Genomic DNA, 12,478 nt, shown 5'->3' on the forward strand with positions numbered 1-12,478 from the left:
TTCTAACAAGGATAGTTAGGATATCGTTTTGGGTAAACCAGAGATGACGGTTATGGATGTTAACCAGGGAAACATGGAGAAGAATCAAGTAAACAAATGTGCAAGTGTTTTCTTTTAAGACTGCTGAAGCAAATCTCAAAGCATGTTTTGGCCTGACATCTTAGAAAAACAAGAGTTGAACAGTTGAATATCCATGTTTGCTAGAATCAGTCAACGGGTAATGGACAGTTCCATGGTCATCTTTTATTTACCAATAACAAACTAAAGTCACAGTGGTGCAAAGGAGTAACAGTATTCCTGAATGTTTTTAAAAGCTAAAAACAACTTAAGAGGTGAACCATGTTTTCAATTCTAAAGGACATTAGCAACATGCTTTTTTATTATGGCTTGACTCCGCACATCAGTCAAAAACACTTCCCCAAATGAAACCAGAAGTATACAAACTCAATCTTAAGCATACAACATACAGAACACACCGCTTTTCTAAGCCCATTCACATTGCACAAAAGAGTAACAAACACTTAATCGCTATTGTCGCCGGCCTTGGATCCAACAATACTGTTTGCGGGGGAGGCTTGAGGGGAAGGACTCTTTAGTGGCAAGGCCTCACCGGGTGGAACCAAGACCACCACGTTCTCCTTCTTGGGCAGCCAGAAGGCCGGATACAGAGGCTCCAGGAACTCCGCCCGGTACTCGTGGATGAGGCTCATGGCGTCGGACACGCCGTAAAACGCCAGCAGCCCTTGGCTGTAGTCCAGGTAGACGCCGATGCGCGTGAACTTGTCCAGGCTCAGTGGGGTCTCCACGTCGCTGTGCCAGGCCGAGTAGGTGCGGCCATTCCACTGAAGGCACCAGGAAAAGTTGTTCCCCGTGATGCAGCTGTTGCTCTCCGGGCCCTTGCGGTCGATGCTCTTGTAGGTGAGCCCCACGTGCGTGCCGTCCCCGCTCGCGTCCACCTCGAAGTACTTGCGGCCCAGGTAGAAGCTCTCGGTGGCCAGCACCTGGCGCCAGTGCTCGAAGCGCTCGGGCAGCTCTGGGTACGGGTGCTGCCAGGGCGTTGTGTTGGTCACCTTGCGGTTCTCCTCAGTCAGGCGTAGGAACTTGTGGGCGGTGTCGCCGTCCAAGGTCACAGGACTGGCATCTAGAATGACGGGATAATGTGTGTCAATATGATACACGCTCAATGAAAGTGGGATACTCTCTGAGGATTGGAGTCGAATACTTACACTTGAGGAAGTCATCTCGCGTCTTTGGATCAGGGATGCCAATGTTTTGTTTTGATGCGATGATTTCATGAACCGTGGTCTTTATTCCCATCTTGTCTGGAGGAGGAGGGAACGGGGGAGGAAGGTTATTAAAAATCAAATGTTTGTGTCCTTCACCTTGGTTTACTAAAAGGTGATGTTTTTTGTGTGACACACCAACAAGGTGACTCAGGTGTGCACGTGTGTGGGTATCGCTCCAGTGACCACATTCAGACAAACAACAGTGTTTCACGGGCGAGCCCTCACTCATCAGCTGAAATTCCTCCACTCTCCACCAGACAAGTCTGAACACACCCAGGCGCTGCACATTCAAAGCTTGTTTTCCTTCATCGTTGGTGCAGACTATTTTATACTTTGTGTTTATTTCAAATGAACCCTATTTATTTGTGCATGGTAATATACTGCTGGTTCTTTTGGAAACTTTTGAATGTCGACCGACTGTTGGCCAGCATTGATTTTAAGTTGCTTTTAGCTAAATTGCCTAATGGGTGGAATTTACTGGGACATGCAGATATAATTTCAGTCCAAATTATTATTATTAATAATAATAATAAATTAAATTTATATAGCACTTAATATGGTACTCTAAGACGCTTTATGGTACTTTAAGAAGCTCTAAAATTAATCTGAGCATCCAGAAGGGGATATCGCAGGGTTAGTATTTTCTTTATGTTAGCCGCTTCCATTGACTTCCATAGTTACAGTAGCCTAGCTCCTGTTCATGTGAGGGAAATACACTTTTAATAACCCTCCAAAGATTTCCAATGTGTATAGGGTTAGCTGTCAGTGGCGCATCACAGGAAGCACTATAACCACAGCTAAAAAATAATTTATAGATATCTCGGTGGATCCATTTAAGACTTACCATTTTTGCATGTCTCTTTGATCTTATCCATGTATGAAGACGTGAGCTTCTGGCTCATTTCCATCGTGGAGTCCTTTATGGTGCGGCTAAACGAATGTAACCGATCCATCAGACCGATGTAGACTCCTGGCAGCGAAATATCCAGCGTCTCCTTCTTCCACTCTGAATACTCCTGCAATGAAAGAAACAATTCATTATTAATATTACTTTTACTAATATATCATGTTTTTGTTTAAAATGTCCATTTGCAACTTATATGTCCATACATGACATTGACACTTTTGTAATAGTCTAACAAAAAAGGGCTTTGGATGAATATCTAGTCTGGTGACCGTTGAGCTCAAATATGGGTTAAAGGGCTGTTTCTTTCGCTTCATATTCTTTCTCAACATGTCATGATGCTGCAGATGGGGATCTGTAAGCACTTGATGGGCCAACACAAAATGGTTCAGCAGTAGTAAACTGTAATAGTAGGGAAACACCGTACATAGCCACTGCAGAAATACATTTAAATCCAATTCCAATTAAAATCCCCTTCTGAAGGCTTCATCCTATCGCACAAATCGAGTTTCTCTTGGGTGGATTATCGGTGTTAAAAAGCAGGAACAAGGCGTCACCCCGTCTGTCTTTGGTTTCTAGCCCAGGCTCTGTGCCAGCTCTCCCAGATGTTTAACAGATGCTCCCTAGATGGATCATGATCCTTATTTGGTCCCAGGGCCGTAGCACCAAATCCTGGGCCCCTATACTATAGGTACTGATGGGCCCCCCTGCGCCAGGTTGTTGACGGGGGGGGGGGGGGGGGGGGGGGTCCGGAGCGATTGTTGACCGGGGGGGGTGGGGTCCGGAGCGATTGTTGACGGGGGGGGGGGGGGACTGGCCAAAAGGTAAAATTTTTTTTTTTTTTTTTTTTGTCATGGGCCCCCCCTCTGCCTTGGGCCCCCCCACAACTGTCCCCTTTGTCCCCGCAGTCCGACGGCCCTGTTTGGTCCCCCTACAGTACCTGTAGGAAGTCCACATCGTTTTTGTTCTTGGAGATCTTCTCCACCTGGCCCTGGGTCTTCTTGAGCTCAGCACACCTCTGCTCCAGGTGAGCCCGGATGCCCTCAGCCTGCTTCAGAGACTGCTTCTCCTCGCTCTCCAGGACCTCCATCACCTCCTTCTTCACCCGCTCCACCGCCGCCTGCAGCTCCGCAAACTGGCTCTCTATCACCTCCCGAACCTCCTTCACTGAGTTCTGAGAGCAAGCAACACACCCACACCTTTTTAATTCACTGTGATCCGGTGGGTGCGGTTGTGGGATCACCATACTTCGGTGGATCTAAGACTGAGAGAGGATCCTGAATAAAACCGGATTGACTGCAACACAATATTCTTGTACAGGCAGTTAATAGTCAACGGAGCGAGAATGAGGCCATGGAAGGAACAACGACAACAATGACGAGGATGACAGATGTATTTTGAAGAACAATTTGACCGTGCAGTATCCAGAATAGACTTCACTCCCTCCGCAGTCCCCCCTCTCTCTTTGGCCACTGACGCTCGTTTTGAGCCCCCCCCCCCGTTCAATGGCGTCCTGTCGTGAGATGGGAACGCCGGGAATGGAGGTGAGGTGGATGTACAAATCCTTGGCTTTGGACAAGGGCTATTCCATTCGACCATGCAACCGGGACACAAATAAAGTCTTGTTGACACATTGTCATCAGTCAATGACTCCCCACCAGGTTCTGATGGACGTAACCGGGTCAGTTATTGGGGCGGTTCAAATTCCTTGAGGCTCGGGGAGGTGGGGATGTAGGGGTTTAAGAATGGCAGAAATTACCAGTGGTGGGTCTTCTTTACAAATCTATTTGTTTGTTCACATTCCTGTGACAACAGCATGTTACACACACACACAGACACACACACATGGCAGCACTCGTGTTTGACGGGACAAAGTTCATGGAAGAGTGTTTCTCGGTACGTTACCTCGATGGTCACAGCGTTGACCTGGAGCTTGTTGATGGCGTTCTCTGCCGCCGTGACGATCTTCACCATCTCGACCTGCTTCTCCCTCAGTTCGCCCTGGAGATACACACGCACAGGAATGCAATTCATTACAAAAAAATCTTTTCTTTTTTTATTTATTTTATTTCAACAGACTGCTTCTTTATTTGTACAATGGAAGTATCACTGTATGTATGTAATAAGAGACTGGGGGGCAAAAAAATGCAATATGTAGGAAATTGACAGCAGGTTGGCCATCAAAGTCCAATCTGAATACCTCAGACAGGCCCGGGCACCTCTTATACAACCCCCGGCTGCAGCTACGTAGAATTCTTGCCCGTACAATTTCCAACCCAAAGGAAATTCCATTATAGTGCGTTCCTTGATAAGCCCTAGCTGTAGAAGTTGTTTTTGACTGAGTGTGCATGTAACATAACCTTGTTCACTTGTGATTCATTCTGCCCGCTCAAAGACATCAGTTGGGGAGAGACCTAGTGATTACTTTTCAACAGGCTAAAGATCTTTTCTTTCCTCTTTTTCTTTTCACCAAGTGCAGACAATGCAGCTCAACCAGTTTGTCAGCTTGCATTTGCATACAGAACATCATGCTTTGTTAATGCTGTCTGACATCTATGTAGATCATCAGACCAATCATCTGACAGGACCAATTGCTATCATGATCAACAGCTGGGTATCTTTGGTGCAACAGCTTGCATTATGGGACATCTGAAAACAGAGTTTCTCTGCATTCTGCCTGGCTTGAAGTCGCATTTGGCACAGCTACGGCGGCCGGGGCAGATTAGACGTAATGGTAAATAAAAGACTAGGTTCTGAGAGATCGTATCGACCGAGTAAACATCTAGATCAGCGTGCTTTAAACACTACCTTGGTGGTTACGTAACGTCAACCTCACTGTTGGAGAAACTGAAGTAACACAACCTTTTGATTACCAAAACATTCAAACTTGGCCTAGTTTTCGACAGTTGGGATCCAAAAAATGGCGAATTAAATAATGTGAAACTGGATACCACACTGTTTTCAGGGAAACGGAAACCACAGAAAACACAAGAGAAGAACATTGACAAGAACATTTCTTCTCGAAAAACAGGACGAGAGAATAGAGAACTTGCCACCCGAGATAAGGGAATCTCTACCACAAACATGATGGAAATGACAGCATGAATATTAAAACATGATTTGGTTAAAAAATGGAGAAGCATCTCAATAATTCCTGTAAAGGCTCAGAATGCATGTGTGTGTGTGTGTGTGTGTGTGTGTGTGTGTGTGTGTGTGTGTGTGTGTGTGTGTGTGTGTGTGTGTGTGTGTGTGTGTGTGTGTGTGTGTGTGTGTGTGTGTGTGTGTGTGTGTCAAAAAAAACAAAAGTCTGTTCTGATCTCACCCTCAGTCAAGAATACTTGAACCTAGAGGTCAGTGTCTGTCAAAAAAGAAAGACAAATTATGTTCCTGCTGGGACTTGAGCTCTCCTTGTGCCGCAAGCAGACTAAATAGACATGAGGATGGAGTTTCCAGGACACACGACCATGGCATTTAGTTTGCTATTTTCTGACTCACTCAAACGATGAGCAACTTGAAGTGATTGTAAGCCTACCACTCGTTCAAAACTAAAGACCTTAATCCATGTAAGCTGTTTCTGATGGAGATCATATAATGGACTCTATTCTCATAGTCATTATACTCAACTATTATTATCTCGTTCTTCCCAGAGGCCAGACACATCGTAATAGCCTACACAACTAGAGCAACAGTATATGGTTTTTTATACTGCCTATAACAGCAGGCAGTATAAAAAACCATACATATTCAGATAAAACATTCTTTCATTGTCCCATTGATAAACCGTATAGGGGCTAGAGATAATGCTAAAAACACACCATTGTTAATAATAAACAAGGGTGTGGTTCTCATATGACTAGCGGCAGTGCAAGTATGCAGTTGACACTCCAAGCACAGGGAATTCCCTTGCTGTGTGGGCGTTTGCGAAAGAGAGAAATATGACTATAACACAAAACAGCACAGATAATAGGGAGTTAACTTGCCTCGATTTGTCGGCGGGCCTCTCTGACTGGCAGGGACTTGTGGCCCTTGTGCTCCTCGAGGAAGCAGTCCGTGCACACGCAGCAGCTGTCCGCCAGGCAGAACAGATCCAGGGGCCACTTGTGGCCCTCGCACGTCCGTCTCTCGATGTCCCGCAGGGGCTCCACGAGACGGTGGTTGTGGAACTTCTGGTTCTCCAGGTGGGGTCGGAGGTGGGCCTCGCAGTAGGACACCAGGCAGGTGAGACAGGACTTCATGGCCCGCCGAGGGCTGTCGATGCACGAGTCACAGACCACATCTTCCGGGCCGATGGGCTCCTCTTTGGCTAGTTCTTCCTCCATATCCCCCTGGTTCAATTCTTCTTCCCCATCTTCTTCTTTAGGTTTATCGTCGGTCTGTGGCTTCTCGTCACTCTGTTCCTCGTTTTGCTTTTCGGGGTTCTCCGGTACCAGCAGGTCTTCCTGCATCTTGGTCTCCTCGATTAACTTCGAGTCCTGACTGTCCCCCCCTTTGCTCTTCATCACTGGGGTTTCGATCACCGGGGTTTCGATCACCGTCCCGTTCTCCTTCGGGTCGGGTGCTGGCTCCGTCTTGCCGCCTTTACCTCTCCCCCCCCCGGCATCACTGCACACGGGGCACGGGGGTGCGTCGGGGTCCGTGGCCCGAGAACAGGCGGTGCAAAGTTGAGATTCTTTTAAGTCGAGGACCGCCACTTTGGGTGCAGTATCTGCCATGATGTATTTATTTTCCTTCTTTCTTTATTTTCTCTCTCTCTCCACTCCCTCCCTTGAGACAACCTCCCTCTCCTCGTCTGACACTGAAACTAACCGGCCCAGCCACTGAGCAGCTGATAATAGGTCTAGCCCACCTTTTTTGGTTCCTGAATCACAATGAGTCACACAGTAAGCCACACCTCGACCTGGTAGACCTGTACAGACCTGGAATTGAAACCGAACAGCCACTCAAAACACGGAGGGATAGCCTACATAACGGTGAGAAGTGACAACAGATCAGACACTGCCACTAGGTCTGCTTCCGTGTTGAATACGACACGTCGGAGTGGATACTTATAACATTCCTGCCTGTCGAGGATTGCTCTATGATTAGGCTATGCGTTTTATGTCTTGCAGGTTTCTCGAAGATTTTATTATAACCGCGAACTTTAACGGTCCGATTCACCATCAATTATCGATCTGGTTGAGTTGATTGAGTTTATCGAGTTGCCGGTGTTATCTGTCAGCCGACAGATCAATGCGTCCTATAATTATGGCCAAGCGAAACAATGAGTGACTGTTATTGCGATTTATCTTAAACACTATGAAGCGAAAGTCAAAGTGTAAAGACATGAGACAGCAGTTCTGCAAACTGCCATCTCCACTTAAGACAGTGAATGCTTCCATCTAGTGGCCGTTACAAAAAACAGACGCGGCCAAGAAATATTTCCAACTCTTAAGAGGAAACTGTTTGAATAATTAAAACAAAGGCACAATATAGAAAAATTAAATAACATAGACAAAACATATTATATTAAATCTAAATATGTAAATGTAGGTCTTTATGTGAAGGTTTTACAACCTACTCATCGCACTACATTGTGCAATATATTTGCTCCCCCTCGCACAAAAGTCATATTGTCAATATTTGCCCAATTCTGCTCAGATCACATTAAGAGCCATATCTTTGTTGTATTGCTTCAGCCAATGATTTACCATAGGCTTTACACAGTGACCCTTATCTCATCTGTTTTAACACAGTAGGCTTGGTAAAGACCTATACAAATGATGATATAAGTCAAGAGTTCAAATAAAATAACTTGTTTTAATAATGTGTGATGTAAGGAAACAATATTGATTTGTAATAACTCCAAAAGGTAGGTTGTTGTTGATCCTGATGTTCGTAAGAACAGTCTGAGTGTAACTCACAAACTCATCCAAGTCATTGTTTTACTTGAAGGTTTTGGATACATTTTCAATATATGGACACGTAACATTAGTCAATGTTATTGTTTCACACTAGTTAGATTAATCTGAATGGAATATTGCTAAGTTAAACATTGTACTAAATAATGTTTCAGACATCATTATTTATTACGGCGATGTATTAATATGAATATATATTTGCTGTGCTCCAGATATAACTTGTGTATTGTGTCCGGTTAACAGAAGCCGATCAGCATGAATGCTTTTTCATATCAGCTTCAGCAGCAGTCTAGTAGGCTAGGCAAGGCAAGTAGGCAAGGTAGACCAGAAACTCCTAGAGAGAGCTCTTCAACGTTCCCTCCCCTGTCACTGAAACCCAACTAGCTGGGTGATGGGCGGAGCGAACACCATGAGCTCCTGGTATCTGTCGAAGATGATGCGCAGGCGGGAGAGGTAACGGTCTTCCTGGTACGGGAGCTTTTTCGCCTTCAGATAGGAAGACACGATGGGCTTGATCTGGGAAGAGGGAAGTCGACGTCAATGGGGGATTCAAATATAAGTACAGTTTAAATGACATACTACAAGTCCACAAGGTGACATGGGAGTATTTTTTAAAAAGCAAGCGTGCGTTACCTTTTGATTCTGATTAAACGAGATACCTCAAAATCCCCAAGAGAGGCTGAACTCTCAGAGCATCAAACATGTTCTGAGAGTGTGTGAGAGAGGGGGCTGTGTTATCCCCACGGTTACGATCCACGCCAACTGGCAGAAATGCTAACTCATATCAGCTACAGGAAAAAATCCAGCCTGCGTACCTTGAGACACATGTGATCAGACAGGAAGGGAAAGAGGTGGTGCTCCACGTGGCAGCTGATGAGCGAGTGTCCGAAGACCAAGTCCAACAGAGGGTTGCGGGGCAGATTCAGAACCCCGTGGGTCATCTGGAATATCCTCTTGGGCCGCTGCTTGGCCGAGAACATGGGAAGGCCGATGTGCTGGAAGGGCCAGGGGAAGAACACTGTCAGACGCTGTGGGCAGGGCTGTAGTGGTCAAATTAGAGGTGGGTAAACTATGAATTTTTTGATCAGACCGACCTCGACACAACGCAACGCAACGCAAAGTGTTGCGACTCTGTAAGGCTAGCCTGGCTATATTCCATTATGTTATCAATTAAAGTCATATTAAATCAATCAATGACAGTCAATGAATGTGTTTGTAGTTTATTCAAGTTATTCAAATTTCAACAGTAAAGAAAAGTATGTGTAGATTAAGAACTATCTATCTATGGCATGTGTGTATGTGTGTGTATTAGTATGCATGCTTTTCACAGTAGTACCCAGAGGGCCTCCTTGTCCTCCACGTCAGGTCCTGCCTTGCAGGGGCGTGTTCTGGAGTTCATGGCTCCCCTGTGCTTCACCAGCCAGGACTTCACATACGTGTTGGATTGAACTTTGTGGTGGCTGAGTGGTGGGCCATTCAGTTGAATAAACATCAAGGACGACACTGTGACCAAGTGCAGACTGCATCTCAGGGGGCACACTATGATGTTCATTAAGCTGAACCCCCTCTCACACTCAGCAGTGCTAACTGGAATGAGATGGTCGATATTCAGGAGTGGTGCAAGGTTTTCTGGAATGTTATCCTTAAAATCCCTATAGCCTTCAAGAATTTTTCTGTCTGAACCTTTGGGCAAGTTGTTTCAACTTGGATTCCCCATACTGCTCCTCTAGGGAACAGGCCAGTTTGCTGGGAAAATAACTTTAAAGAAAATAAATAATAAAATAAAAATATTTATAATATATAAAATACAAATATTTATAAATATTTTTTATTTTTATTGGTTTAACCGCCCACCGCCCGAATTTAATTAAAATATATTTTTTTGTCGCGTCATCCGCCCGATCCACGGTTCAGCCGCGGAGTCCACGGCTGCAACCGCCAACCTCGCATCTCCAAATTGAGGCTTTAACATAGCGACCAAGCTATAGCGAAGTTGATACGCCGAAACCGGAGTTTAATATAGATAGTAAAACTCTGACTGACTTTCACTCATTTTGACGTGGGCAGTACACGGATAGCATGACTACGCATTGGCCAATCTGAATGCTCGTAGTCACTTAATAGTTGAGGCCTTTTTCGGGCATCTGTTGGAGTGGGAGCACTCGAAGGTCTCTTCAAAAATCGCCTGATATCAGCTAATTAATGACAGGTAGGCAGGCATGATAATCCACAACGCGCAGGGCCATGTGTTTACATACTTCCTGTTTACATATTTTCCTGGATCCTGATTGGTGTCGCTGCCGCAGCCGCAAGGCACTGATTGGAGGGTCACAGACCATAATAGCATAGGCCTACAGCGCAGATGAAAATGATTCAGATTACAGCGTTTATTTGTTCAACAATATGAAACCTTGTCTTAGGTGTTTTAAAATGATGCTGAATTTATTTCCGATTATTCCAACGGCAGAATACAAGGCACAGGGAACTTTGAGGTGCGTAAACGCTATTTAGAGGTGCGTAAACGCTATTTCCTAAATTCCAGAGGTGCGTAAACGGCGTTTACGTGCGTTTACCCTCCACTAGAGCCCTGGCTGTGGGCAACCTCTTCCTAATGTGAATGTGTGCATGTATGTATTGTGGGTTTTTATGGTTGAATTAGAGTCTCAGGTGATAGACCATTTATATTCTTTACGTTGAGTTATTTATTGGATAGTTCTATCTGAGTGCTGCAAAGTTTGGACAAGTTGCGAGATTAACTACACAGATTTCAAAGAATGTGCTCATTTTAGATCTTCTGTTCTTGGACATCAAACATGAACAGCATAAAGAGCAAGGATTTCCCTAGATTATCCTGACATCAAAACCACCTGATAACCCCCAGAAAAAACAATCCACCTCCAAACATGTGATCAAAAATACAATGCACAATGAGCTTCAGGAGAAAGTCAGAATCTGGGAAAGTTCTCAGGGAAAACCATAAATTAATCTTTTCTTTGAGACCGCCTTACATACAGACCAAGAACAAAACCGTTCTTCAGGCGTCCCTGTGCGATCGTAGAGGACACAGAGCCGTATTGAAATCTTATTGTTCTTCCAAAGTTCACAAGAGGCAGCCTCACAAGTATCACATATTTCTGCATGGCTTCATGAACCCGGGGAATGCTACACTGTATAATCCAATGGAAAGGAATCACATGGTCTGAAACTGTGGGCCGGGAAAAAAAACAACTCTGCTCTAAAATGTCCCACAATCTTGGTACAACTAATCATGCAGGTGTCTCTTATACAACCTGAAAGGTGTTACAACGTATTATGTTGGGTTTCCAAAGTATTGGCGCACGCTCACCTGGAAAACGTTGACATGGATGTAGGGCAGGGAGAACATGGCCCTGCACACCATCATGCACATGAGGGCGCCGGAGGGTGACTGGAAGCCGGAGACGTTGAGCAGCAGCCAGTACTGGGAGTAGAAGCCCAACGAGATGTATAGCACTGTCCGGAGGGCATAGAACACACTGTGGTTCCTTAGCTCGCCTGCAGGGGGAAAGGTTAAAGGTTAAAGGTGTGGTTGTAGTATGGTATGGCTTTAATGTAGGGTAATGTATGCAAAAGTATGGTTATGTAAGGGAGATCAAAGTACGGTAAGGTGAGGTGAGGTCAGGGTTAAGATTAAGTAAGGTAAGTTTTGGATAAAAAATACAGTAAAGGGTAACATTAGGACATGGAGGCGAGTGGCCCAATATACAGAGTCCTCTAAAGGGATTCAGGCCTTTGAACCAAGGCAGAGTTCTGTTTGTTCAGATATAGACAAGGCATGTCTACGGTTCGTTCAGGGACAGATTACGCCCCTGGGCTTAATGAGTCTGTACAGTTGTCTGCATGGCTTTAATTACAAGATGTGGGAATAACACATGCATGACAGTGTCCGATAGAATGGGAGATAGTGTTCCGACGAGGACAGATAAGTCCTCAGACAAGTTAGACGATGGCACAAATCCAAGAACGACCAACATGTTTGTTCGTGAAGCAATGTTAGGGCCAAAATGGGAAAAGCAGCTTTTCTGCAGATCAGCTCGGCTTTTGTATTACTTTGTTAAAGGGGACATATTATACCACCAGATGTGAGTGTGATAAGCCATTAACGGCTTGTAACGGCTAATCACACTCTCACTATACTCACTATAATATGTCCCCTTTAAAAAATACAAGTCTTCTATGGTGGTTCCCTAATCTCTTTCCGTGTTTGGAGCCGGATCCTGCGGGAAAGGCCCTCTCACCGAGGGCCACGAGCGGGGTGATGACGGGCAGGCCCAGGGGGGCGAGGAACAGGTAGACGCTGCGCGGCAGACAGGGGACCTTCCAGACGCTGGAGTCTCCCAGGCCGATGATGT

The 12,478-nt window shown here is 45.3% G+C and overlaps 2 protein-coding genes across 3 annotated transcripts in view; both read right to left on the reverse strand.

Annotated features, from left to right (window-relative positions):
- Positions 1 to 223: 223 nt before the first annotated feature.
- Positions 224 to 7,752, reverse strand: trim16 (tripartite motif containing 16). Of its 2 annotated transcripts, XM_030339377.1 has the most exons (6): positions 6,171 to 7,752; positions 4,096 to 4,191; positions 3,131 to 3,364; positions 2,131 to 2,302; positions 1,227 to 1,322; positions 224 to 1,141 (listed from the first exon to the last, which is right to left on the reverse strand). In XM_030339377.1, the coding sequence occupies exons 1-6, from the start codon at positions 6,900 to 6,902 to the stop codon at positions 522 to 524; spliced, it is 1,950 nt and encodes a 649-aa protein (XP_030195237.1). In that variant the 5' UTR covers positions 6,903 to 7,752; the 3' UTR covers positions 224 to 521. The 2 variants fall into 2 exon arrangements, with proteins under 2 accessions (XP_030195237.1, XP_030195238.1); XM_030339378.1 differs by lacking the exon at positions 3,131 to 3,364.
- A 341-nt stretch (positions 7,753 to 8,093) lies between these two features.
- Positions 8,094 to 12,478, reverse strand: part of fads6 (fatty acid desaturase 6) — an 8,827-nt gene continuing 4,442 nt past the window's right edge. Inside the window, exons 3-6 of the mRNA XM_030339380.1 lie at positions 12,365 to 12,478; positions 11,434 to 11,621; positions 8,903 to 9,082; positions 8,094 to 8,603 (exon numbers count right to left, since the gene is read on the reverse strand). The exon at positions 12,365 to 12,478 is cut by the window's right edge and continues 67 nt beyond it. Coding sequence (XP_030195240.1) covers positions 8,454 to 8,603; positions 8,903 to 9,082; positions 11,434 to 11,621; positions 12,365 to 12,478 — 632 coding nt within the window. The 3' untranslated portion in view covers positions 8,094 to 8,453. The remainder of the gene's footprint in view (positions 8,604 to 8,902; positions 9,083 to 11,433; positions 11,622 to 12,364) is intronic.

The sequence above is a fragment of the Gadus morhua genome, chromosome 18, assembly GCF_902167405.1.
Source record: "Gadus morhua chromosome 18, gadMor3.0, whole genome shotgun sequence".
NCBI lineage: Eukaryota > Metazoa > Chordata > Actinopteri > Gadiformes > Gadidae > Gadus > Gadus morhua.

Bases quoted from the DNA above. Each gene is read 5' to 3' on its own strand.
- trim16 (XM_030339377.1), bottom strand. From the start codon at position 6,902: ATGGCAGATACTGCACCCAAAGTGGCGGTCCTCGACTTAAAAGAATCT. The intron at 3,365-4,095 runs GTAACGTACCGA...GCTTGCTCTCAG, and splicing joins TCAACGCTGTGACCATCGAG to AACTCAGTGAAGGAGGTTCG. The intron at 2,303-3,130 runs GTACTGTAGGGG...CTTTCATTGCAG, and splicing joins ACGATGTGGACTTCCTACAG to GAGTATTCAGAGTGGAAGAA.